The 27,488-nt window shown below is 45.1% G+C and overlaps 1 protein-coding gene across 3 annotated transcripts; it reads left to right on the top strand.

Annotated features, from left to right (window-relative positions):
* The first annotated feature begins 155 nt into the window (after positions 1-155).
* Positions 156-27,488, top strand: LOC102422470 (cystatin-B-like). Of its 3 annotated transcripts, XM_023754375.1 has the most exons (3): positions 16,678-16,719; positions 26,870-26,893; positions 26,925-27,488. In XM_023754375.1, exons 1-3 carry the CDS (start codon positions 16,693-16,695, stop codon positions 27,237-27,239), a joined length of 366 nt encoding a protein of 121 aa, XP_023610143.1. In that variant the 5' UTR covers positions 16,678-16,692; the 3' UTR covers positions 27,240-27,488. The 3 variants fall into 3 exon arrangements, 2 of the variants coding, with proteins under 2 accessions (XP_006089471.1, XP_023610143.1); XR_002829463.1 differs by lacking the exons at positions 16,678-16,719; positions 26,870-26,893; positions 26,925-27,488 and adding exons at positions 156-381; positions 8,773-8,923; XM_006089409.3 differs by lacking the exon at positions 16,678-16,719 and adding an exon at positions 237-381 and having other exon boundaries at positions 26,870-27,488.

Here is a 27,488-nt window from a genome sequence, read left to right as displayed (position 1 = left end):
CCCCCGCCCCCCCGTTGGCTCCGCCCCCGCCCCCCGGGCACGCCCCAACGCGCGCTCCCGCCCGCCTGACCCACGCACGCAGAAGCCCGGCCCAAAGATCAGCATCCATTAAACCCCGCCCCCTGACTTGCCCCGCCCCTTCCGCGCGAACCTACCGCCCTATCCCGGAGCATCCTGCTTCTCCCTCTTGCGTCACTCGCGCCGGTCACACGCTAGGGCTAGGCTCACTCTTTAGGTACCAGCTTCCCGCGGAGGCCCGAGCGTCGGCCGAGGCGCCGGGACCGGGGCGGAGTCCTAGGGGCGGAGCTTAGGGAGGAAGGAGCCGGCGCCTCACCTGAGTTCTCCACGTTAAGGCCTGGTCGCCTTTGAGCCTGTGATTGGGTAAGTCACTTCTTTTCGGCCTACCGTGTTCCAAAAGTGCAAAATGTCATCGTCATTATATTAATATCGTTTAGTTTTCGTTATTATCATTGTTCAGGTCCTGTTTTTATACATTCCATCAGGCTAATGCTCACAATAAAGGAGAGCGGTATTATTTTTCATTTTCTGCACGAATGGGAAGGGCTTTCCCATCAGCCAGCTTGCCCACGGCTACTGTTAGCAAAAAGCAGAGATGGGAATGGAACCTAGAAACTCCTGACTTCAGACCTAGTACTTTGAGCTACTCTGAACTATTCTGCCTCCCAAGGACTCAAAAATAGGGACTAAAATTAAAACAAAAGGTTAAAAATGCCAAACCCCTCTATGTACAATGACACAGTTCTTTTACAAGCAAAAAAAAATGGGATAAAATATGTGCAACAACCCAGCTGGCATGGCTCAGAGGTTGAGCATCGACCTATGAACCAGGAGGTCATAGTTTGATTCCCAATCAGGGCACATGCCAGGGTTGCAGGCTCAATCCCCAGTGGGGAATGTGCAGGAGGCAGCCCATCAATGATTCAGTGATTCTCTCTCATCATTGATGTTTCTTCCTCTCTCTTCCTCTCCCTCCCTCTTTGAAATCAATAAAAAGAGAGAGAGAAATAGAGAGAGAGAGAGATGGTAGTAGTAATAGCAAGAAATGTCCAATCTTCCAGTTGTCCAAAACTTCCCCCATCCCTCCATTCGCTGCCAGTATTCTTTGGTTACCTAAGGCCTACAGGGTCTGAGACACTAACATTTAAGAGTAAGAGACAGGCCCTGGCCAGTTTGGCTCAGTGAATAGAACATTGGCCTGCGGACTGAAGGATTCCAGGTTCGATTCCGGTCAAGGGCACATACCCAGGTTGTGGGCTCAATCCCCAGTATGGGGCATGCAGGAGGCAGCTGATCAATGATTCTCTCTTACATTGATGTTTCTCTCTCTCTCTCTCTCTCTGAAATCAGTAAAAATATATATATATTTTTAAAGTAAGAGACAAGGTGCCCTAGGGCCTAGACGGTTTGGCTCAGTGGATAGAGTGTTGGCCCTCGGACTGAAGGGACCCAGGTTTGATTCCAGTTAAGGGTATGTACCACGGTTGCAGGCTGCATTCCTGCCCTGATCCAGGTGCATGCAGGAGGCAGCTAATCAATGTGTCTCTCTCACATCCATGTTTCTCTCTCTCTCTCTGTCTCTCCCCCTCCCTTCCACTCTCTCTAAAAAAATCAATGGAAAAATATCCTTCGGTGAGGATTAACAACAAAAAATAGAGTCAGAGACAGGGCTGGGTGCCTTGCAAACTCAATTTGACTTCAGTTTTGCAACTGTTCCATTTTCCAGCTAAAGACACTGAGATCATACTGATAATGATCATACTGAGACTCAGAGACTTACCATAAAGTTTGCCTGTGTCAGAAGTTTAGTCTCAAGTGACAGAATTGAATTCTGACATTCTTTTCACAACCTTGTAAAGGAATTATAGTCTCCATAGACCTAAGGAAATTGCTCAGAGCCCTGGCTGTTTCTTGTCCAAACCAAGTAATTGTTTTTCTTCAGTAACAAAGAGGATAAAGATGGGTGGCAGGGAGAAGTGCATGCTGCCTGCCATCTGCCCTGGCCATGCCCCTTCTGCTAATGAATGATAAACACAAAGCCCAGCCAGTTGAGTGTCAGTGAGGGAAAGCTAATTTAAAGGTGTATGGTCTTTATTGAGTAAATAGGGGCCTGTAATGCCGATGGCACTTTAGAAAAGCCTTTCTGTGCACCAGAGAAGTACAGTATTTGGCATGGGTGGGACTTTTCCAATAAGCAAGGCCCTTTCTCCCTAGGAGGCTGAAGAGCGCAGGAGCTTAGAGGGAGAGATAAACATGTTGACTTTCGTGACCGCAGGTTCTATTATTAAAATTCATTATTGTTTATGATTATGAGAGGAATGTGAGCATACTAATGGTGAGGAATTTGTTACTACACAACAAGATTAAGAAGAAAATGAAAACCACTCTTAATTCTTGACACTAAAAAATAAATTGCTGCCCTGGCCAGTGTGGCTCAGTTGGTTGGGCATCGTCCTGTGCACCTGGGCGTTGCCTGTTCAATTTCCCATTTCGGGCTTGATCCTCCGTAGGGGACATGCAGGAGGCAGCCGATTGGATTTATATTATGCTCACACATTGATGTTTCTCTCTCTCCCTCTACCTTCCTCTCTCTCTAACAATCGATTTAAAAATCTACATGAATAAATAAATAAATTGCTCTCAACATTTTACTAAATATCCGTCTCAGCTACTTTTTTTTTATAGCAAAGGTGAAAATTTATTGAAGAACAAATACAGACTTCCACGTGAGGAGGGGGAAAGAGTCCCCTCAGCTACTTTTTTTCAACTATTTTTTAACCCTTACCTGAGGACATGTTTATTGATTTTTAGAGAAAGAGAAAGCGAGCAAGAGAAACATCCCCTGAGAGAAACATTGATTGGTTGCTTTCTGTATGCATCCTGACCAGGGATTGAACCTGCAACCTAGGTATGATCCCTGACCAGGAATCAAACCCATACCTTTTTGGTGTACAGGACAATGCTCCAACCAACAAAGCCACCATGCCGGGCTCAACTATTTTTTATTAATGGGTATTTATATAACTGAGATCATACTGATAATACATTTCTGCATCCTGCCTTGCTTCTTTTTTCACTATTATAGATGTCAGCATTTTTATTGTGTCACTAAAAATTATTCATAAATAATGGCCACATGACATTCTATTTTTGGTAGAATCTGATATGAATAGCCATTAGGGCTGCTTTTTTCTTTTTCTTTTTTTCTATTATAAATTATGTCTTATTGAACATCACTGTGCATCACACTTTCCTCTTTTCTGATTCTTTCAAAAGGCTCTTTAAAAATAATACTTTATATACCTTATTTATTTATTTATTTTTAAATATATTTTTATTGATTTCAGAGAGGAAAGGAGAGGGAGAGAGAGATAGAAACATCAATGATGAAAGAGAATCATTGATTGGTTGCCTCCTGCACACCCCACACTGAGGATCAAGCCCACAACCCAGGCATGTGCCCTGACTGGGAATCAAACCGTGATCTCCTAGTTCATAAGTCAATGCTCAACCACTAAGCCATGCTAGCTGGGCTCAGTAGGCTTTCAAAATAGTATTGTTAGGGGCAAAACAGTACCAGAATGTTACCAGCAACTGGACCTCAGTCCAGCAACTTCAGTACTTGAGTTCTGGCTAAGAAAGAATTCAGAGCTAAGACTCAAACTGTAAGACCAAGTTTATTTAGAAAGTCACAGAGGTACATGAAGTGCATCATAAGAGAAATGGGCTCAGGAAACAAATTACAGAGGCAAAAGAAGGGCCCTTGGAGCTTAAGAAAAAGAAAAACAGAGAACGAATGTGCCTGGGGGAAGGAGAGGGGAAAGGCATGGGCATGCTCCAGAGACAGAGAGAGATGGAGCTCCAGTGATGGGTCCTTCCTCTTAAGGGGTTTTATCTAGAGGTCTCAGGGGAGGATCTCAATAGACTACTCATCAGCTTTTCGGGTGTGTCCTTTCAGGGTCTTGGTCCACGCCAGGGCAGGGGGGTCATTAGTCATCGAAGTTGGTCCTGATGCCAGCCGTGATGTCACCCCACCTGGCCTTGCTGTTTTTCTGGGCCTGGAGCTGAAACACAACTGAGGCCCAGATGTCATCTCTAGGGCTTAATGTAAGGGAGTAGTTGTACAAGTCACATAAGGCTATTCTCCAGTCTCCTTGTTCCAACTCTCACAGGGTCTACCACATGACTAGGGATATGAAAGGTCAGGGGGTCTAAACTGCATAACCAGCAATATGATGGGGAGGAAAGGTCATCCTGGAGAGGAGGTCCCTTCCTACAGTAGTCTGTTGCTAGGTACACAGGGCTTTCCTTCCTAGTGACCTTCCTTACCTGGCCTATGGTTCCTACTCTGCTCATGCCTAACTGCCTACTACAGTATTATTGGGTCAATTACAACATTTTCAGTTTCAGCAAATCATATTTCTACCAGTATTGGTTGAGCATGCTCATCTCCCAACACCCTTAACAATGAGTATTAAAAATATTTTACATTTCCAGATTTATAGATGAAAATATGGCACATTGTTAATGGCCAATATTGTTCCCTGATGGTTAAGTAAAGTCATGAGACTCAGAAGTGTCACATCATCTCAGCAACTTCACTGATAAATACCACTAGAATCCATGTCTTACTCCTCATAGTGACTTCCACTCTCCAGGGTGAGGTTCTTGTTGCCTCTTTATATATTTTTTTGTCTTCATTTAGACATTTTGTTGCTATTTTTATTGATTTTAGAGAGGAAGGGAGAGGGAGAGAGAGATAGAAACATCAATGATGAGAGAGAATCATTGATCACCTGCCTCCACATCCCCTGCTGGGGACAGAGCTGTGACCCAGGCATGTGCTCTGTCTGGGAATCGAACTGTGACCTCCTGGTTCTTAGGTCAGTGCTCAGCCACTGAGCCACACCAGCCTGGAGCACAATTTTAAGTCCTCCATATAGGCTGTTTGTTTCTTAGCATCAGGGACATTTTCTTGTTTATGTCTGGTCTTTGGGCCCAGGATGGGTCTGATGAGAAAGTGCCCTCAGGAGAGCTCAGCCAGCCTCAGTCAGAACTGTCTCCCTTTTCAGCTTGTGCTTGTGTATTCACTCAGTCACCCAACAAACATTTGATATTTCTGATGGTGGACCAGGATTCAGATTGTATCACTTTTTGCCTAAAATCCTCATGAATTCGCAGACTCTGATGGTGGGAGTATAAATGGTACAACCACTTAGGAAAACATTATCTAGTAAAGCTAAACACATGCCTGTTCTATGACCCAGCATTTCCACTTCTAGATAGATACTAGAGAGAAATGCTACCATGTGTGCATGAAAACACATATATACAATTGTTTATAGGAGCTAAGAATGAGTGAAGATAGAGGATATATGAAATGGAGTCACTTTAACCAAGCTGCTAAAATTATTAACATCTGAAGGTTGAGGCATGAGGAAAGACTATTCTTGTTCTAACTAGCCTGGGAACTTAAACTTTTGAACTTCCCAGTTCTGCATCAATTCCTGGATATACATCTGGATATACACCAGACCTCCAGATAGCCTTCTGATTACCCCCTGAAGGACTCAGGCATCCAGGCCAACAGACATCCACCTGACATCTATTATCCAAACCACTGGATGTGACCAGACCACCTGGCATCCATCTTCCAGACTGCCTGACATTTTACTGATAACCATCCTGGACCAACCTTAGGGCTAAGAATGCAAGACTGATATTTCTTTAGCATGTACTTTTACTATAAGAACTCTTAACTTTTCTTTCTTTTTTGAGCACTTCTGAGTATATGCCTAGCTGTTTTCCCAGTTTGTAAACTCTAAGACCCTTGAACAAATCTTTATCACTTATTTCTAGCTAAAGCCTCCAGACTCTTTGAGTTCATTCCAAAGAGCATTATTTACAAAAGCCCAAACCAGAAAGTTCCGAAATGTCTGTCAACAGGAGGACAAAATGTGATATACTCACACAATGGAATACTACATAGCAATGAAAATGAATAGACTATAGAGACAATAGAGATGAAACTCACATATTGAGTGAAAGATGCCAACACAAAAGAGTATATACAAACTTCATCCTATATAATAAAAGGCTAATATGCAAATCAACCGAATGGAGGAATGACCGGTCATTATGATGCGCACTGACCACCAGGGGGCAGATGCTCAACGCAGGAGCTGCCTCTTGGTGGTCAGTGCGCTTCCACAGGGGGAGTGCCGATCAGCCAGAAGCCCTGAGAGCGACTCAAGGCTGGTGAGTGCAGCAGCAGTGGCAGGAGCCTCTCCCGCCTCCGCAGCAGTGCTAAGGATGTCCGACTGCTGGAGGGGAGCGGGCCTAAGCTGTCAGTCAGACATTCCCCGAGGGCTCCCGGACTGTGACAGGGTGCAGGCTGGGCTGAGGGACCCCCACCCCTCCCCGAGTGCACAATTTTCGTGCACCAGGCCTCTAGTTTATACATAAAGTTCTAAGAATAAGTAAAACTAATTTACAGTGTTGTAAGTCAGGATAGTGGTGACTCTTGGGTTGGGGGAAGGCTATTGAATAGGTTGACACTCCAAGAGGGCTTCTGGAAGCTGGCGAAGTTCTAATTCTTGATCTGGGTGCTGGACCATCATAACGGGTGGGGGGTGGGGGGGGCGTGTTTAGCTTAAGAAAATTCACACTTGGGATTTGTTTTCTATATATTTTTTCCGTAATAAAATAAACAAACAAAAATAACAAACACCTCCAAGACCTCTCAGTGAACTTAAAATAAGATCCAAATTGCCCCTGCAGGCCTGGCTCAGTGGATTGGAGCATACTCCCAGATTCCCAGTCAGGGCACATAGCCAGGTTTTCAGTTTGATCCATGGTTAGGGCTCGTGCAGGAGGCAACCAAAGCTATGTTTCTCTCTTTCTCTCTCTCCTTTCCTCTCTCTAACATCAGTAAAAAATAAAAATAAGATCTAAATTGCCAATGAGGACCTATAAAGTCCTATATTAATTACATGACCCCTGCCTGTCTTTCAGACCTCCTCCTCCCTCTTACCTCTTTTTTTAAAAATTTTATTTGATTTTGGAGAAAGTAAGAGAAACATCAATTTGTTGTTCTACTTATTTATACATTCATTGGTTGTTTCTTGCCTGTGCCCTGCCTAGGGATCTAACCCACGACCTTAGAATATCCAGATGATATTCTAACCAACTGAGCAATCCAGCCAGGGCCCCTTTTACCTCTTCTTTTTTTAAAAAATATATTTTATTGATTTTTTACAGAGAGGAGGGGAGAGGGATAGAGAGATAGAAACATCAATGAGAGAGAAACATCGATCAGCCGCCTCCTGCACACCTCCTGCACACCCCCTACTGGGGATGTGCCCGCAACCAGGGTACATGCCCTTGACTGGAATCTAACCTGGGACCCTTCTATCCACTGAGCAAAACCGGTCAGGGCCTTTTACCTCTTCTTTACTTGCCCCACCCTCAGAGCTTTTTAGACTGTCAATCACACCCCTTTCAGCAAGTTCAGGCTGCAGGGAAAGAAAGTGATTTGGGTAGGACAGCTGGGCTCCAAGCTGCCATTTGGAGATCCTGGAAGGTATGCACAGCCTGAGGTAAGAGAATGCAAAAGGTCTCAAGGGTGCCCTACAGGGGTCTGATTTGCTTTCTCTTCCGGCCCCCACTTTAAACAATTCAACACAGCCCTGGCCAGGTAGTTCAGTTGGTTAGAGAGTCTTCCCAAGATGCCAAAATTTTGGATTTGATCTCTGCTCAGGCACATAGAGAAGCAACCAATGAATGCATAAATAAGTGGAACAACAAATTGATGTTTCTCTCTCTCTCTCTCAAATCAATAAATAAAAATTAATGTTCAAAAAGTACACTGGAGGAGGCAAAGGTGGGAAGCTGCCACTAATCCTGGAGGGAGACAGTGGTGGCTTAGACCAGGGTGGTGGCAGGCAGTGAAATGATAAGAAGGGGTTGAATTTGAGATGTATTTTGTCAATGTAGGAAACATTCAAACCATAAAAAATGTTTGTGAGTTTATTTGAGCCAAACTATTCACAAATTCAGGGAAACATATCTCAATGGATTGAGATAATGCCCTGGAAAATGGCAGTAACTCACCTTGTTTTATACATTACAATCAAAAGAGGAGACGTAAGTGGGTTACATGAAATCCATTGGTAATAGATTAGGGAGGCGGGAGAAAGCAAAGCAGGGAAACCTCTGGGATTGAAGAAAAAGTAAAATGATAGACACATACTTCTTTTATTTAGGTGGGGGCAGGATAGTTAATAGTCAACAATTAACTCAATAACAATGAGGGGAATTGTGGTGTCCACAGAGCCTGTGCTTTGAGGGGTCAGAAAAAGGAAAATTACTTGGACATTCCAACGATATGTTATTGTAGATGCAAAAAGACAATAGACAGGCTCAGTTAAAGTAAAGATTGACCACGCCCTGGCTGGGTTGGCTCAGTGGATAGTGTGCTGGCCTGCAGACTGAAGGGTCCCAGGTTTGATTCCAGTCGAGGGCACATACCCAGGTTGTGGGCTCAGTCTCCAGTAGGGAGTGTGGGGGAGGCAGCCAACCAGTGATTCTCATCATTGATGTTTTTATCACTCTCGCTCTCTTCCTTCCTCTCTAAAATCAAGAAAAATATTTTAAAAAGAAAAGTAAAGATTGACCTTTGTCAGGGATGACACTGGCCTGGGACATGACTACCCACCATAAACTGCTCTTTAGTTTAAAAAGTTTTAATTTCAGAGAAAACCAAGATGGCAGCATACGTAAATGTTGGTAGGCGCCGCCTCTCACAACCACATCAAAATAACAACTAAAATACAGAACAGCCATCATTCAGAACCTCCTGAAAGCTGAATGGAAGTCCTACAACTAGAGGAGTAAGAAGAAAGCACATTGAGACTGGTAGGAGGGGCGGAATGGGCTGGTCTAACACCCACCTGTACTGTTTTTATTTTTCTTAAATATATATATACTTAATGTATATTTTTATTGATTCAGAGAGGAAGGGAGAGGGAGAGAGAGATAGAAACATCAGCTGCCTCCTGCATGCCCCCTACTTGGGATCAAGCCCACAACCCAGGCATGTGCCCTTGACCAGAATTGAACCTGGGACCCTTCAGTCTGCAGGCTGACACTCTATCCACTGAGCCAAATCAGCTAGGACTGGACTGTTTTTTTAATTGGGAGGGTGATCATCTCTTCGAGGGCCAAGCTCCACACCAGCCCCCCCAGCCCAGGGTACCAGAACTGGGAAGAGAAGTCCCCATAACTGCAGGCTGTAAAAAGCAGTGGGGTTTGTGGCTGAGTGACACGGAGGCTGCTAGAGACCCACATGTTACTTTTTTTTTTTTTTTTAAATATATTTATTGATTTTTTTACAGAGAAGAGAGGAGAGGGATAGAGAGTTAGAAACATCAATCAGCTGCCTCTTGCACGCCCCCCACTGGGGATGTGCCCGCAACCAAGGTACATGCCCTTGACCGGAATCGAACCTGGGACCCTTGAGTCCACAGGCCGACGCTCTATCCGCTGAGCCAAATCGGTCAGGGCCACATGTTACTTTTAAAGGGCCAGCAATTGGACTCCATTCCGCTGAGCTCCAGTGCTGGACAGCTTTGGGAGACCCAGACACATACAGGGAGGAACTGGATTGTCTGGCATCAGTGCAGGAACTCAGGGGCAGCTTTCTCCCAGACAGAAGTGCTCACAGGGGTCATTGTTTCTGTGCTGGGACCTCCCTGTTGAAGAGCTGATTGGCAGGAGCCATATCTGAGTCTCCATCTGCCTGGTTCATACTGTTTGCTCAGCCCTCATAATTTCCTGAGAACCCGCCCCATCCAATTTGCAGCCCCACCCAAGCTGTTTGCAGCAGCTTTTCCATATGCATGGTCTGTCCTGGATCAGGCTTCAGACTTTACTAAAATCTCTCAAACAAGTTGTAGCTGGTGTCAGCGTGCCCCAAACCTATCAATAAAAGGCCCAAGGCCCAGTACTAGCACCAGCCTGCCTTGCTTCAGAACTGGGCCTGGCCTGGGTATTTCCAAGCCTAATACAAATAGCAGCCATCTGCAGATCTCTCTGTAGCACCTGCCAGGTGGCCCCAGGCAGTAGCTGACTTTGCACCACCCTGGAGCCCCTAGAACCAGTGCACTCAGTGGACAGCTTCAGACCATACCAGATCACTGTTCTACACATCCACAAGTGACACACTCAAGGGGCAGACTCAGTGAGCACCAATGCCCACTGAAGCAAGTCCTCCATAGGAGTGTTTCCTGCACAGCAGCTCTCCCACTGTAGTCACAGCTGGTCCTCACAGCCAATGGCTTGGAGATCAAATCCTCCCAGTGACACCAACAGCAATCAAGGCTCAATTACAAGACTACACACAGCCCATACAGGGGCGCACCTAGAGTGCTCAGCTCAGGTGACTGGGGAGGCTGAGCCACTGGGCCCTACAGGACACCTACTACACAATGCCACTCTACCAATTCCAGGAGACATAGCAGCTCTACTTAATACATAGAAACAAACATAGGGAAGCAACCAAAATGTGGAGACAAAGAAACATGTCACAAATGAAAGAAATGGAAGCAAACGAACTACTAGATACAGAGTTTAAACCATGGTTATAAGGTTTCTCAAGGATCTTCATGAGACTTTCAAGGGACTTAGTGAGACTTTCAAAGATCTTAGGATGTCAAGGACATGAAAAAGGACCAGTCAGAAATTAAGTATACACTAACTGAAATAATAGAATAATTTACAGAGTTTCAGCATAGAGTAGTGGATTCTGAGAATCAAATCAGTGATTTGGAATATGAGGAAGCAAAAATCTCCCAATCAGAAGAACAAAAAGAATCCAAAAACATGAAGATAATGTAAAGAGCCTATCAGATAACTTCAAGTGTACCAACATTCTCATTTTGGGGGTGACAGCTGGAAGGATGGGGCAGCCATCCTTTAGATGGGAACAACTGTGGGATTAACAGGCACATCCTGGGAGCAACATCAAGACTTCAGGTTTAGAGATGCCAATAGGCCAGCAATTGTCAACCTTTTTCATTTCATGGCGCACATAAACTAATTATGTACTAAATTCTGCAGCACACCAAAAAATATATTTTTTCCCGATCTGACAAAAAAATTTTGATCGTTCACACAGGGCTGCTATTGTTGTGTTGGCTGTTGTCATTTTTTAATTTGACAGTCTAAGGGAAAAGAGGTCAATATCCCTGACTAAAAATAGTCAAGTATTGCATGTTTTAAAAATCTTGTGGCACACTGGTTGAATGTCGCTGTAATAGACCATCACATGGGAATGTTTTACAATTCTTGCTGTGGTGGTTAAAACTCCAGCAGTAAGGTTGGTGTATATAATTTGAAATAGTCTGAATGTGACCCATTTACTCCTTTCAGCCTCTGGTGCAGCTAAGCCTTGGCACTGAGAGGTTGCTAATCCTCCCCTCCGCTCCACACTGGGCCTCCCATCTGGTACACCTTCCCCAGGTGTCAGCTGTGCTGGAAACTGCTCATCCAGGCCCAGACGTGTTGCGTGACCTTAAACTGCCTCTGGGAGGTGGTGAGGACAGGGCCCTCATCCACATCCGGGCCCAAGGAGGCTCCTGCTGGTGGCAGGGAGTTGGGTGCAGCTGTTTGCTTTACAACACAGACAATTGCGCCCACCCCCTAGGTCCTCCAGGGCACAGCTCCACACCTGTTCTCTACCTCCTGCCCAGGTGCAGAGAACAAAAGAACACCCACTCACCAAGGTCATTACCTTGATGGGGGTGGGGAAAAAGACTGCAGATGGGAGGGAAAGGAAGAAAGCTCAAGGGAATACAGAGTGTGAATCAGCATAGTCTGATACAACTTTATGGGATAATTGAAGTTGTTCTATATTTGTGCTGCTCAGTAGGACAGCCACCAGAACATGTGGCTATTGAGCACTTAAAATGTGGCTGGTGCTACTGAAGGACTAAAGTTCTATTTAATTTAATTTAATTCAGTTTAAATTTAAGTAGCCACATGCACCTAGTGGCTATCTTGTTGGACATCATGGGTTTTAACACTTGGCTGTGGAGGACATTAGGATGCTGATAATATGTTTAATAGCAGCTATCATCTGTTGAGCTCATACTTTGTACCAGGTACATTGCATGCGTTCTCTTATTTACTTTTCACAACCGCTCTAGAGGAAAGGTATTATTATTACAGATGAGGAAACTGAGGATCAGAGTGGCAGTCACTTAGCCAAAGTCCCAGAATAAGGAAGTGCTGAAGGCTGAAAGGGAACGCCCAAAATCACATTCTAAAACGCCACTCAAATAAAATAAACCCAAAGGTCCCTGCAGGCTTTGCAGCATCTAGCTCTCTACAAATGAATGAAGTGTGCAAATTGCTAAAGGAATGCAAATCAGCCTATATTTAGGGGACAAAAGCTCAGACCCTCTGGTCGACCTAGAGTCTTTCTAGGCTGTGGGTGGGTGGGGGCGGAGGCTGGGCGACAGGGAGGGACCTGGGAGGAAAGGGTGTTGGGTGGGGGTGGGGCCGGCCAGCTGGTGTCGACAACTGAGGACATCAGCTGGCTAGCGGGCTGATGGTCTGGCAGGCTTAGACAATGAGTAGGGGGCCTGGTCAGAACCCTCTTCCCTCCACACTGGGCCCTCTCCTCCCACCTTGGCCAGCTGCCATGGGCATGTCTCTGGTCTTGGCGAGGCCTGTGGGGCTGGTGGAGAATGCTGGGGAGGTCTATCTGGAGTGACTTAGGGCGGGAGACAGGGGAGGTTGGGGAGGTTTCTGGAGGTCTTCTTGGTGTGCAAGATTTGGAGCTGGGGTTTTTGCCTGCATCCTTCCATTTGCTCCTCCCAAAGTTCCCCTGGTAGTAATAATAATCATTATCAACAATAGTAATCTAGAGTCTCATGCTGAGCTGGCTTGGCTGGAGCTAAAGGCTTTATCTTAGTTAATGCTCTAGAGCAGGGGTGGGCAAACTTTTTGACTCGAGGGCCACAATGGGTTCTTAAACTGGACTGGAGGGCCGGAACAAAAGCATGGATGGAGTGTTTGTGTGAACTAATATAAATTCAAAATAAACATCATTACATAAAAGGGTACGGTCTTTTTTTTGGTTTGTTTTATGGGCCGGATCCGGCCCGCGGGCGGTAGTTTGCTTAGTTAATGCTCTAGAGCAGTGATGGCGAACCTTTTGAGCTCGGCGTGTCAGCATTTTGAAAAACCCTAACTTAACTCTGGTGCCGTGTCACATATAGAAATTTTTTGATATTTGCAACCATAGTAAAGATTTATATTTTTGATATTTATTTTATATATTTAAATGCCATTTAACAAAGAAAAATCAACCAAAAAAATGAGTTCTCGTGTCACCTCTGACACGCGTGTCATAGGTTCGCCATCACTGCTCTAGAGTCTAGACTACCCTAGGAACTAAAGTTTTTTATTATCTTCTTTTCCACTGGAGGAGCCCAAGGCTCAGAATGGTCAAGTGACTTGGCCAACTTCACAGACCAGAGAGCAGACTTCTTCACCTCAGTTTCCCACCCTTACTTTCTACTTAATAAAGCCTTATTTGGGGATTTTGGAAATTTTTGAGGTGTTTACACTTTTTAACTGTTGGAAAAATCAAAGTAAGAATGTTGTTTGTGACATGTGAAACATTAAATTTAAGCTTTAACATCCTTAAGTAAGGGTTGTTTTTTTTGAGACACAGCCATGCTTATTTAAATATTGTCTAAAGTTGATTGCTCCAACAGCAGGCAGACTATGTTTTACTGTCTGTCCATTTATAGAAAAAGTTGCCCATCCCTACCTACCCTACCTCTTAACCCTGGAGATGGCTCCCGAGGGGAGGCTGGGGACCCACACTCACAGTCCCCTGAGGGTTTTCCTCCCTCTAGCATTCCCTGACCCTTGGCAGCTCTTTCCCTTAGCAGGTCCTGATCCATCCTGTCAGCAGGAGTATGGTATGGTATTCTTGCATTCATTCCACAAATTGGTCTGGAGCACCTACTGTGTGCCAGACACTGGTTGAGGCATGAGGGATAAAGCAGATAGGGTCCTTATCTGCAGATATCAAACAATCATCTGCAGATATCAAACAATCATCTCTAAATACAAAAGGTAGAGAAAGCTGTGAACAGGAATCTTGGAAGTTAAAGAGCATTTGACAGGAGAGCCATTAGAGAGAGCTTCCTATAGGTCAGTGGTTCTCAACCTTCCTAATGCCGCGACCCTTTAATACAGTTCCTCATGTTGTGGTGACCCCAACCATAAAGTTATTTTTGTTGCTACTTCATAACTGTAATTTTGCTACTGTTATGAATCGTAATGTAAATATCTGATATGCAGGATGTATTTTCATTGTTAGAAATTGAACATAATTAAAGCATAGTGATTAATCACAAAAACAATATGTAATTATATGTGTTTTCCGATGGTCTTAGGCGACCCCTGTGAAAGGGTCGTTCGACCCCCAAAGGGGTTGCGACCCACAGGTTGAGAACCGCTGCTATAGGTGATGGTAACATTTGGAAGTCTGAAAAAGTAGTAGGTTCCAGATCTTTGAGACTCACCTTTCCCCAATCCCCTTCATTGTAATTCCTTTCCCTTTCCTGGGAGCCTAGATCTTGACTCAGGTGAGATCTCTCTGTTTCAGGGAGAGAGGAGCATTGAGAGAGAGGGGAGAGACAATCCCTTTTCCAGCATGCTAGAGAAGGTGTATAGATAAGTTGACAGTCACTATTTTATTTTTTAATTTTTTAAATCCTCACCTGAGGATATGTTTATTGATGAGAGAGAGAGAGAGAGAGAGAGATACATCTATTGGTTGCCTCCAGTAGAGCCCTGACAGAGGACTGAACCCACAATCTAGGTATGTGTCCTGACCAGGAATCAAATCTAAAATGTTTTTGTTGTACAGGACAAGGCTCCAACCAATCTAGCAACCCAGCCAGGGCGACAGTCACTATTTAAAAAAAATGATTAGAGCCCTGGCTGGCGTGTCTCAGTTGGTTGGAGCATTGTTCCATATACCAAAGGTGGTGGGTTTAATTCCCAGTCAGGGCACATACCCAGGTTGTGGGTTTGATCCCTAGTCAGGGTGCATGCGAGAGGCAACCGACCAATGTTTCTCCCCCCCCCCCCCCACTTCCTCTCTCTCTAAAATCAAATTTTTAAAAATATTTTTTTATTTGACTTCAGAGAAGAAGGGAGAGGGAGAGAGAGATAGAAACCATCAGTGAAGCTAGAGAATCATTGATCAGCTGCTTCCCTCACACCCCCAAACGGGGATCAATTGACCCTATAACCTGTGCCTTGACCAGGAATTGAACTGTGACCTCCTGGTTCATAGCTCAATGCTCAACCACTGAGCCACACCAGTCAGGTTAAATTTTTAAAAATTAAATTAAAGCACTAGGAAAATATATTATAAACAAACAAATAAAAATGATTAGAAAAAGTATAAAAATGATTATATGGTACTTTTATGTAATAATTGCAACAGTTTATTGATTTATAAATATTCAACAAATATTTATTGAGTATCTGCTGTGTGACAAGCACTATTCCAGCCCTGGGGATACAGCAGTGAACAAGGCTGATAAAAATCCCTGCCCTGGTGGAGCTTCTTGCATTCTAGTGTAGGAAGCAGTAAGTAATGTGTTTGATATGAAGTGGCGATAACCACCATGGAGTAAAATAAAGCAGGAGCAGGTGGCAGACAGACAATTTGAAATAGTGAGGTGAGAGTGAGAAGGTGACAGTCTTTCTTTCCCTTTCTTTCTTTCTTTCTTTCTTTCTTTCTTTCTTTCTTTCTTTCTTTCTTTCTTCTTTCTTTCTTTCTTTCTCCTTCCCTCCCTCCCTCCCCCTTCCTCTCTTCCTTTCTTTCTGGGTCGCAGTTTGAGCTGAGAGCTGAGTATCCTATGTGGCTATCTGGGGGAGGCATGCATTGCTGGAACACTAAGATGCCATGAAATTAGAATCAATAGCATTCTCAACTTATAAAATTCTAAGTAATAGAATTCTGAGGCCATGTAATGTTAATCAATAGTTCCCTGGTGCCATAAAATTCTAATCAATAGAATTCTCTGGTTGTGAATTCTAACTAAAAGAACTCTGAAGCCATGAAATTCTAATTGATTAGGAACCTTCCCTGTGAAAGCAGCTGGGGAGCTAAATTCTCAGTGTTCAGTGGGAGTTAACCAGGTAAGGGAGGAAGAATGCCCAGGAGGAGGGAACAAGGAGCATGTACAAGGATACTCTTGAAGGAGGATGGAGAGGTTGGGAGTTGGAACCTGTCCTTCACTGTGTCTGGGCCTCAGTTCTACCTCTTCCCCTTCTCAGTCTTAGCTATAATGTGGTATTGTCCTAAACTCTTTCTTCTCCCCACCCCGACATTTATTATTCTTTGCTCTTTCCAATATTATTATTATTAATAATAAAAGCGTAATATGCTAATTAGACCAGACGTCCTTCCAGATGAAGCCGGGGCTGCGAGGGAAGCTCGGTCCTGGGTGCCTGCCGGCAGCCAGAGGGAAGCCTGGGTCCTGGTGCCGGAGGGAAGCTGGTGCTGGCAGCTGGGGGAAGGAAAGCCTACTCTTGTACGAATTCCGTGCATCTGGCCTCTAGTTATTAATAACAGCAATGACTGCAAGAAAGATGTTTGCCAAGGTGAGCAAAGTATTTGCCTAAACAAATTGGCTTGCAAGAATTTCCTGAGGCAAATAGTGAAGTTATTTATTGGTTTACAGTCTTACCTTCTAAGGTAAGAATTTCCTGGAACAAACAATCAAGTCATGTTGACATGGGGGCTTCAGTTCTCAGACCCAATAGTTGAGTATCATTAAGAAAGATGGTCTAGCCCTAGCCGTTTTGGCTCAGTGGTTCAGTGTCCACCTATGAACCAGGAGGTCACGGTTCAATTCCCAGTCAGGGCACATGCTTAGGGTGTGGGCTCAATTCCCAGTGGGGAGCGTGCAGGAGGCAGCCTATCAATGATTCTCTGTCATCATTGATGTTTCTATCTCTTACTCCCTCTTCCTTCCTCTCTAAAAATCAATAAAAATATATTTATTAACAAAAAAGGGAGTAATATTTTTTTTAATATATTTATTTTTAAAAAATGGTCTAGGTTCTTACATTTATTCAGTCCCCTACTGGTGTCATGTTATTGCCCGTGTTTCACTCTCTCACACAGGGCTGCAATGACACCTTGAGCATGTGCCTGAGCTTTTCTCTGAAGTCCCCATATAGAAGTGAAATTGCTAGGTAGCAAGATGTGAGCATCTGCAATTTTCCTTGAGTCCTGTATTTCTAGCCCACTTCCCTGACTTCCAGAAGAGGAAGATTTCCCTCCAGGGCCACCAGACCAGACAGCAGGAACTGCCAGGGTGTTGCCCACACCGGCTGCCTGCCCACCCGCCTGTCCTCCCTTGTTCTGGCAGATTAACAGTGACCTGCGACCCCGACAGGCTGGCCACACTCCCAGCCAATTTCAGCCTGTCGAAAGGAGTCCCCAGGGGTGGTCAGGGCTTGGGGATGTGTTGGCCAGATGGGCCTGGGAGGTCTTGGGTTGGCTTATCCCAGGAGGCAGAGCAGGTGGGCAGCCTCCAGCACGCCCCCCCCTCCATTTCCCCATCATGCATCACTGGGCTGTAGCTGGAGCCAGATGGTGGGGATGGGGCGGCCTTGCAGTTTCTGGCCTGACAAAGGATCCTCTATTCTGCTTCCCCATGCTGACCAGCTTGGCTAGTCTAGTCTCTGATTGCCCAATCAGTCAGCCTTGGTCTGCCTTGCCCTGGGCAGCCTTTCTGCCGAGACTGTCCCTTCCCCCATCCTAGGCAATATTCTTGGGTAGCCTTGGACTTGGAAACCCACTTATCCACGTGAGAGTGGGTATGACCAAGGCAGTGTTACTTCATGGTTATAATGGGTCACAGATTCAAATCTATAATAATAAAAGCATAATATGCTAATTAGACTGGACAGCCGAACGACCTTCCAGACATCATTCTGGACGTCTTTCCAGATGAAGCTGTGGCAGCAGGGCTGAGGCAGAGGTAGTTAGGGGCGATCAGGCAGGCAGTCGAGCAGTTAGGGGTGATGAGGCAGGCAGGCAGAGTGGTTAGGGGCAATCAGGCAGGCAGGTGATCAGTTAGGGGCGATCAGGCAGGAAGGCAGAGTGGTTAGGGGCAATTAGGCAGGCAGGCGAGCAGTTAGGGGCAATCAGGCAGGCAGGCAGAGTGGTTAGGGGCAATTAGGCAGCAGGTGAGCAACCTTCAGGACGTCATTCCAGACGTCCTTCCAGATGAAACCATGGTAGCGGGGCTGAAGCAGAGGCGGTTAGGGGCTATCAGGCAGACAGCTGAGTGGTTAGGGGGGATTAGGCAGGCAGGCAGAGGGGTTAGGGGCGATCAGGCAGGCAGGTGAGCGGTTAGGAGCCAGCGGTCCTGGATTGTGAGAGGGTTCAGGCTGGGCTGAGGGACCCCTCCCCTCCAACCCCGTGCACGAATGCACCAGGCCTCTAATTCATTAATAAGATCAAGTGCAATGGGCCAGGAGGGATTGTGGCAAACTGGTGTCTGGCAAGCAGTGAGCTTTCGTCCATGAATGGTCCCTGTGATTACTACAGATAGGGAAACTGAGGCCTAAAGAGGAGGGTACTTGCAGAAGAGTCTCATGGTTAGGAGAATAGGCTTGGGAGTCAGGTCCACATGAATTCATTCCAGATCTGATACTGAGAGAGTAAGTCTTTGGGCAGATTACATAAACTCTCATTCCTCATTTAACATGGGGCTAATTACTAGTAAATCTTTATCATAAAAAAGAGTCCTGCCCTGGCCAGGTAGTTCAGTTGGTTAGAGGATCATCCTTATATGCCAAGGTTGTGTGTTCAATTCCGGTCAAGGCACATAAAAGAAGCAACCAATGAATGCATAAATTGAAATTTCTCTCTCTCACTCCTTTTTCTTTCTCTGAAATCAATCACTAAATTTAAAAAATTACCTGTAAAATAGGTTCAATAACAACGATGCTATGAGGATTAAGTAAGTTATCCCCCCGAAAGGTTATGGACCATTCTCAATAAATATTAGTTGTTATTGGGAGGGAAGGGGAGGAGCTTGGGGAAGGTCTGCCAAGGAGTTTTTTGGGATGGGCCCTGGATGCCCCTAACACCTGTCATCTGTGACGTTCCTCCTCTAGCTAAGCTTTGTAGTGTCTCCAAGTCAGATCTGTCTTGAAGTGTAGCTGAGGGGAAGTCCCTGGGGGACCAGCAACCCTAGGTTCCCTTCTAGGTGCTGCCTCTATTTTGCTGTGTGACTCTAGGCCTCTGGAGACTGGGCAATTTGGTTTCTGCCATTTCTCAGGAGTCAGGCTTGTCTCTGACATGGGCAAGAGCATGAGTGAGGGAAGGTGGGTAGTAGGGAAGTGAGCTGGGGTGAATGAACCGCAGGGTTGCTGCCAGGCCAGCTTTCATGCAGAGCTGACTCCAGGAGTCCCTCCCCACACATAGGGCCTGGGAACTTTTCATTTGGCTCCTTGATGGCAAGTGAAATCTATTAATATCAAAGTAATGAGATAATTACTGTGATTTGGAAAAATTACTGGTGAATGATTTTGAGGGGATTTCAGAGCAGAGGGGAGTGTGAGTGAAACATCTGTGGGAAGAAAGGAATAAAGGGTTGTTCTGAATGCAACATGAGGGTGGGTGAGCTCTGGGCCCAGGGGTGCTCCCTCCACAGCATGTGACTCCTCCTGGAATCAGTTAAGGTTGGGGGGTTGGGGCAGTGTGTAGAACTTCCAACTCTGGGTCTGTGTTTGTGTATGTTGGGGGTTGGGGCCCTTTAATATTCTCAGGTCATAGTATAAAGTTGTACACCTGAAATTTATATAATGTTATTAACCAATGTTACCACAATACAAAATTTAAAATGTATTCTTATTGATTTCAGAGAGGAAGGGAGAGGGAGAGAGAGATGGAAACATCAATGATGAGAGAATCATTGATAGGCTGCCTCCTGCACACACCCCCTCCCCCACCACCACGGATTGAGTCCGCAACCTGGGCATATGCCCTGACTGGGAATTGAACTGTGAACTTCTGGTTCATAGATCAACGCTCAACCACTGAGCCACGCTGGCTGGACTACCCCAATAAATATAATTTTAAAAATTCTTTCAGAGCCCTCCAGGCTTTTGTTTTATTATCCCCCTTTCATATATGTGGCAAGTGAGACTGAGAGGGGAAGTGAGTTACTTGAGTCAGTGGAAGAGCCAGGGTTAGAGGCCAAGTCTGCCTGACCCCCAAACTTGTTCTCTTTCCATTGGCTGGGTCTGTGACTGAGGGGTGCAGGTGCTGAGATGGGATGGGCTCAGTAAATGGTAGCTGGTATAATAATGGTAACCATAATAATAATCCCACTTCCTCATATAAGGAAGGGAAGAAAGTGCTTCAGAAGTGGCAAGTTTAAGGATCCCCACTTCCCACACCATTCTAGACTCCCATCTTTCTTCTGTGGAGGCTTGATGGCCAGTTACCTAGGACCCTGCAACCCTGACTCTCTGCTGCCCTCTGCTGTCATCTATCAGATGTGGTGCTAGGATGCTGAATCTATATGGCTCCAGCATCAGGCTGTTTCCAGCTCATTGACAAATGTCTTTTTCAAGTGACTAATAGTGGGCTAGGGGTACAAGGGTAGTGAAACTCTCTAGGGCCTCTGTTTCCTCCCTCATCAAATGCTGGATTGGGATAAAAATTCTTAGACCACGACTATGAATCTCCTTCTGCTACGGTTAACACCTTCCTGGCTCCTCATTATCTTTAGGGAAAAAACCAAACCCATTGCCCTGGCTCCTGTTCCCTATACTTCCATTCTCTGAAAAGCCTCTAGATCAGTGGTTCTCAACCTTGGCTGCACATTAGAATCACCTGGGAATCTTTTAAAAATCCTGTGCCGAGACCGGTTTGGCTCAGTGGATAGAGCGTCGGCCTGCGGACTGAAAGGTCACAGGTTCGATTCCGGTTGAGGGCATGTACCTGGGTTGCGGGCACATCCCCAGTAGGAGATGTGCAGGAGGCGGCTGATCGATGTTTCTCTCTCATCGATGTTTCTAACTCTCTATCTCTCTCCCTTCCTCTCTGTAAAATATCAATAAAATATATTTTTTAAAAAATCCTGATGTGTGGGCCTCATCCTCCAGAAATTCTGTTTCTTTGTTATGGGGTGAGGCCACAACATTAGTAACAAAGAAACAGAATTTCCGGAGAATGAGGCCCAGAAATCAGGATTTTAAAAAGATTCCCAGGTGATTCTAATGTGCAGCCAAGGTTGAGAACCACTGCTCTAGATCCTCACATGAGCATCCTCAAAGCCCAGCTCAAACCATCACCATTACCCCACCCCCACCCCCACCCCCCAAGCTTTATTTTCTTGTCCTGGGTCCAGAATTAGAGGGCTTAGGATTATTGTCTGGTTTAAGAGAAAAACCCTCTCTTAATTACATCCTCCCACCAACAAAAAAATAAACACCCAACAGCAAATGTCCTGCTTCCTGAGATGATCATCTACTCTTACTCTCTCCTCTTCTTCTTGATTTCTAACTCAGGACTCAAACCCTTGGTTTATTTTCTTTTTCTACATTCTCTTCCTAAGTTATCTTAGACTGTCATACACTTTAAAAGTCTTCTGTTGTTGACTCTCCCTAATCTTCTTCACACAAGCCATCCTCAAGTCTTAACCTCCTCATTACCTCTTAATTATATTTACTCCTCTCCATCTTCTCTGCAGCCACCTCCCTAGTCCAGGTCACCACCATCTGCCATACTCAACTTCAGCAGTCTCTGTACAGATTGGACTTTCCAAAGAAGGCAGCAACAATAGTTCCCATGCCATGTGCTCTTCTGGAATCTTGCCATTCTTCCATCAACAGGTGGAGTCAAATTCCCCTCCTCTTGAATCTGGGAAGACCTTTGTGATTGTCTTAACCAGTAGAGTACAACAGAAATGATGTTGATATGACTTCTCAGCCTAGATCATAAAAACACTATGTCCTTTCACCTTGCTTTCTTGAACACTCGAACTTGCAACACAACCACCATGCTGTGGGCAAGCCCAGCAGCTCATGGAGAGGACTAGAAACCACTCCATCTGACATTATGTGGAACAGAGATGGTCTGTCCCCACTGAGCCCTGCCCCAAGGCAAACAGTGAGAAATATAATTGACTGTCATTGTTTTAAGCCCCTAAGTGGGGTTGTATTTTGCACAGTAATATATAATCTGAATACTTCCCTAAATGATCTCTTTGCTTCCAATCAATCCATTCCCCCTCACATTGTCCACATTTTGTTTTGTGGCCATAAGGATCTTTTAAAAATATAAATCAGCACTGGCCAGTGTGGCTTAGTTGGTTGAGTGTCATCCTGTGCATTGAGGGGTCGCTGGTTTGATTCCCAGTTAGGGCCCAGGCCCAGGTTGCAGGTTAGGGTGAGTGCTCAGTTAACAGTTTGCAGTGGTTCTCAACCTTCTGGCCCTTTAAATACAGTTCCTCATGTTGTGACCCAACCATAAAATTATTTTCGTTGCTACTTCATAACTGTAATGTTGCTACTGTGATGAATCGTAATGTAAATATCTGATATGCAGGATGGTCTTAGGCGACCCCTGTGAAAGGGTCGTTGGACTGACAAAGGGGTCTCGACCCACAGGTTGAGAACCGCTGGTTTAGAGGATTAGCTAATCTGAACAACTCTCTTGGTAAAAAAACAAACAACAAAAAACCAAAAAATCTAAAAGTGGTGGGTAAAATCTAAAAACATACATTACTGAGCTGCTAAGCATGAAAGGGATATGGCAAAATGTATTTTTTTTAAAATCCGCACCTGAGGATATGTTTATTGATTTTAGAGGGAGGGAGGGAAGTAAGAAAGGAGGGAGGGAGAGAGACATCAATGTGAGAGAAACATTGATCATTGATTGGTTTCCTTCTACATGTGTCCTGACCGGGGATTGAACCTGCAACCTAGGTATGTGTCCTGACAGGGAATCAAACACGCAACCTTTTGGTGCACGGGACAACACTCCAACCAACTGAGTCACCCAGCTTGGGTGCAAAATTTATTTTGATTCACAAGTATTTCTGCAACATCTAAATCATACAACTTATAATATGTAAATAAAGGAGATTATAAATTTGTTAAGGCTTGCTACATGTAAATCTCAGTCATGACTAGACAAGAGTGATTGTATCATCCATTTTAGGTTTCTATCATATTTGGGAACATGAGTGAAGTATGACAGTGGAATCTTTGGTTCTGAAAATGTTAAACCTTTCTTTAATTGTAGTAAAACTAGAACTATAAATACACAGTTTTATTGAGATATAGTGGGGAGATGGGTGATAAGTAAATATATGAAGCATGAAGTACAAAGTGTTATGAGTCCTGTGAAGGAAATAAATAGCATAGTTATGGGAGAATTATTAAAATTTCTCTCAACCTTGATTTGAACAGGCCTTTTATTTATTTTTTTTAATATATTTTATTGATTTTTTACAGAGAGGAAGGGAGAGGGATAGAGAGTTAGAAACATCGATGAGCGAGAAACATCGATCAGGTGCTTCCTGCACACCCCCTACTGGGGATGTGCCCGCAACCAAGGTACATGCCCTTGACTGGAATCGAACCCGGGACCCTTTGGTCCGCAGGCCAACGCTCTATCCACTGAGCCAAACCAGTCAGGGCTGAACAGGCCTTTTAAGGAGACAGCACTGAGACAGCAAAATCAAGAAGTATGAGTTCCCTCTCCCTGCCTTGGCTTGGGTGGTGGGGAGTAGCTTCTTAATTGAAATGGGCTGCCTTGTGGAGAGGTGAGCTCCTTGTCACTGGAGGCATCCAAGCTCAGGCTAGAGGGAAAGCTCTTGGAGAGCTATAAAGGGCCTTCTTGCTTGGGGTAAGGGAATTAGACTTGGTGACATTTGGTGGGTCCCCTCTTAAACACCAATATTTTATGGTACTAGCATTGCTTTACTCTAAATTTCACAAGCGTACGACTTGAATTCTCTGACATTCTGAGAGTCTTATTTTAACTAGGATCTTGAGTAGCCCAGTAGAAGGGGCTAAAGCTAAGAAATCAGAAATAATCTGTTTCATATTGGGGTTCTGTCATTTATTGCCTGTATGACCTTGGACAAGTCCCTTTTTCTCTCTGACCTTGGTTTTCTCATATGCAAAATGTAGATTTTAGTGCCTGCCTTACAAGGCTGCTGTGAAGGTTAAAAGGTGACATATTAGGGAAGCACCTGGTTTAGTTTCCATCCCACAGGACACCATGGAGTCTTAGACTTTGGAAGCCTCCCAGCCTCCACTAAGATCCAAACCTCACCTGGGGTGCAGTATGGTGTCACAGTGATCTCTGGTGCCAGATTGCTTGGGCTTATTACATCATGTATCTGACCCCAGTTTCCTCATCTGCTTAGTGGAGATAATAACAGGACCTACTTCCGAGGAGTTTTTTTTTAAAAAAAATATTTTTTTATTGATTTCAGAGAGGGAGAGAGAGAAATAGAAACATCAATGATGAGAGAGAATCATTGATCGGCTGCCTCCTCCCCCCCCCCCCATTAGGGATTGAGCCCACAACCTGGGCATGTGCCCTGATCTCCTGGTTTGTAGGTGGACATTCAATCACTGAGCCACATCAGCTGGGCCCTAGGACTGTCTTGAAGGTTAATTGAGATGATCCAAGCAGTTAGGCCTGTTAACTTTCATTACTGCTGCCATCTTAGGGTCTAGGAGGCCAGGAGTGTAAAGAATCTCTGCTCCCTTCCTTGGAGCTTGTGCGTAGAGGCCTCTCTGTCTGACCAGAGTCCTCTCCTGGCCTCCTGGCCTTTGGGCTTGAGCCTTCAGGGCCTTCAGTGGGGAATTTGAAACTGCTGAGCTGAAAAGTTCCCTTCCCTCCTTCTCCTTTCCCCACTCTTTTTTTTTTCAAATATATATTTTATTGATTTTTTACAGAGAGGAAGGGAGAGAGATAGAGAGTTAGAAACATCGATGAGAGAGAAACATCGATCAGCTGCCTCCTGCACACCCACTACTGGGGATGTGCCCGCAACCAAGGTACATGCCCCTTGACCGGAATCGAACCTGGGACCCTTCATTCTGCAGGCTGACGCTCTATCCACTGAACCAAACCGGTCAGGGCTCCTTTCCCCACTCTTGTCCCTTTGTAGTGAACTGGTTTCCTCTGGAAGCTCTGCCCTGAGGTTGGTGGGAAGCCAGGCGTGTGTGTGTGTGTGTGTGTGTGTGTGTCTGTCTGGGAGGACACTTTCTGAGCCACAGAGGAGAGGCATCGCTGACCAGAGTGGAGGGAGAAGAAGAGCATTTCTCCAGCTACAGTGTTCCTGTGGGTGGGCTGAGAGGGACACAGCTGATTGGCACTGCCCATATCATGTGATCTTGCACATACACACATACATATATACACATACACACACTCATATCACTGTTTTCTTTGACTCTACATCCTTCTTCTCTGCTAGCCTCCTTTTATTCTGCACACATCACGCCTCTCATTCCTCTCTTCACATTATAACCACAGAAAATAGTCCCCTAGGGCAGAAACTCTGTATTAGGGCTCTTTCTCACCAAGTTTGGCTCATTAAGTCTTTTTTAAGCAGGGCAGTACGTGGGGGGACTTTTAAGGATCTGGCTCCAGGCTTTGGTCCTGGGAAAGAAAGCTAACCTCCCCCTGGTCCCTTGTCTCCTGCCTGATCCCTCCTCCCTTCCGAAGTTCCAAAAACCAAGTAGATTGTACTTCTCATTTATCACAAGTGCTCACCCCCATATTTCTTAGGCTGCTCTACAATCTTTAAGCACCATCATACTTTTAAAATATCAATGCATAAGTAATGCTATATTTCCTTCCTACATGCTTCCATCCTTGTCTCTCTCTTCCATATACTTGTTAAATATCATGTGTATGCCAGACCCTGGGTTCATTTTATTTTTAAAATATATTTTTATTGATTTCAGAGAGGAAGGGAGAGGGAGAGAGAGATATAAACATCAATGATGAGAGAGAGAATCATTGATCAGCTGCCTCCTGCACGCTCCACACTGGGGATTGAGCCTGCATATGCCCTGACCAGGAATTGAACCATAACCTCCTGGTTCATAGGTCGATGCTCAACCATTGAGCCACACCGGCTGGGCCCTGGGTTCATTTTATTTTTTACTTGTATCTCTCCTATTTTGACACTTATAACTATAAAACTATTTGATTGATGCTTGTGTTCCAAGATAATTACACTTCATATTTTTTCAAATATATTTTTATTGATTTCAGAGAGGAAGGGAGAGGGAGAGAGAGATAGAAACATCAATGATGACAGAGAATCATCAATCAGCCACCTCCCTCATGCCCCCCCACCTGGGATCAAGCCTGCAACCCGGGCAGGTGTGCAGATGTGGTGAGATTTTTCTGATAACCATTACGCTTCACTTCATATTTGGCAACTGTCAAGCAGAGTGGGTCAGTCTCCAGGTACTGGTGTCAGAGAGGCATGAGTTTGAATCCCAGCTTTGCTCCCACTCACAAATGTGTGACCTGGGCCAATTAGAGCTTCTCAGTCCAGATTTTCCCTTCTGTATGTTGCGGGTATTCAGAGCTACTCTGTGAGGCTACTGTAAAGATGAGATTACACATGAAAAATATTAACTTAGGCCTGGCCAGTAGTGAGCATTCAATAAATGGAAGTGATATTGATTCTATAGGGATTTATAGTTTTCTTTTTTTAAAATTTATCTTGAATCTCACTCGCAGGCCATTGCTCTGTGCCGCTGCTCTTCCGTGCCTGCTGCTCCGTGCCCGCTGCTCCGCCATGAGTGCTACCAGGAGGCTGATTGGCGGGCCCTCCGAAACCCGGCCCGCCACGGCCGAGATCCAGGCCATCGCCGACAAGGTGAAGTCCCAGCTGGAGGAGAAGGAAAACAAGAAGTACCCCACTTTCAAGGCCATGGAGTACAAGAGCCAGGTGGTTGCAGGGATTAACTACTTCATCAAGGTTCAAGTTGAAGATGATGACTTCGTGCACATTCGAGTGTTTGAAAGTCTCCCTCATGAAAACAAGGCCTTGGCCTTGCACAATTATCAGACCAACAAGACCAAGCAGGACGAGCTCGCCTATTTCTAGTTCTGGATATTGAACTGAACCTTCCCCACATGGTTCTCTGTCATGTGTTCGCGTGCTGGGGTCATAAATGAACGACGTCTCTATGCTGTGCCACTTTCGATGGAGGGGCTGCTCTGCACCAATCTGGTGTCTCTGCTTCTGCCTTTAAAAGCGTGATTTTCCTCCCAATCAGCGATCTTAACTAAATTGCTTTCCAAGAGGGCTGAGGTGATCTCTAAATAAATACATTTTTAAGTTTTTGCCCCCCCC

Source organism: Myotis lucifugus, unplaced genomic scaffold (genome assembly GCF_000147115.1).
Source record: "Myotis lucifugus unplaced genomic scaffold, Myoluc2.0 scaffold_60, whole genome shotgun sequence".
Lineage (NCBI taxonomy): Eukaryota > Metazoa > Chordata > Mammalia > Chiroptera > Vespertilionidae > Myotis > Myotis lucifugus.
This window is presented reverse-complemented; position numbering and strand designations above follow the sequence as displayed.

Bases quoted from the DNA above. Each gene is read 5' to 3' on its own strand.
- LOC102422470 (XM_023754375.1), top strand. From the start codon at position 16,693: ATGACTGCAAGAAAGATGTTTGCCAAG. The intron at 16,720-26,869 runs GTGAGCAAAGTA...TCTCACTCGCAG, and splicing joins CAAGAAAGATGTTTGCCAAG to GCCATTGCTCTGTGCCGCTG. The intron at 26,894-26,924 runs TCCGTGCCTGCT...GCCCGCTGCTCC, and splicing joins TTGCTCTGTGCCGCTGCTCT to GCCATGAGTGCTACCAGGAG.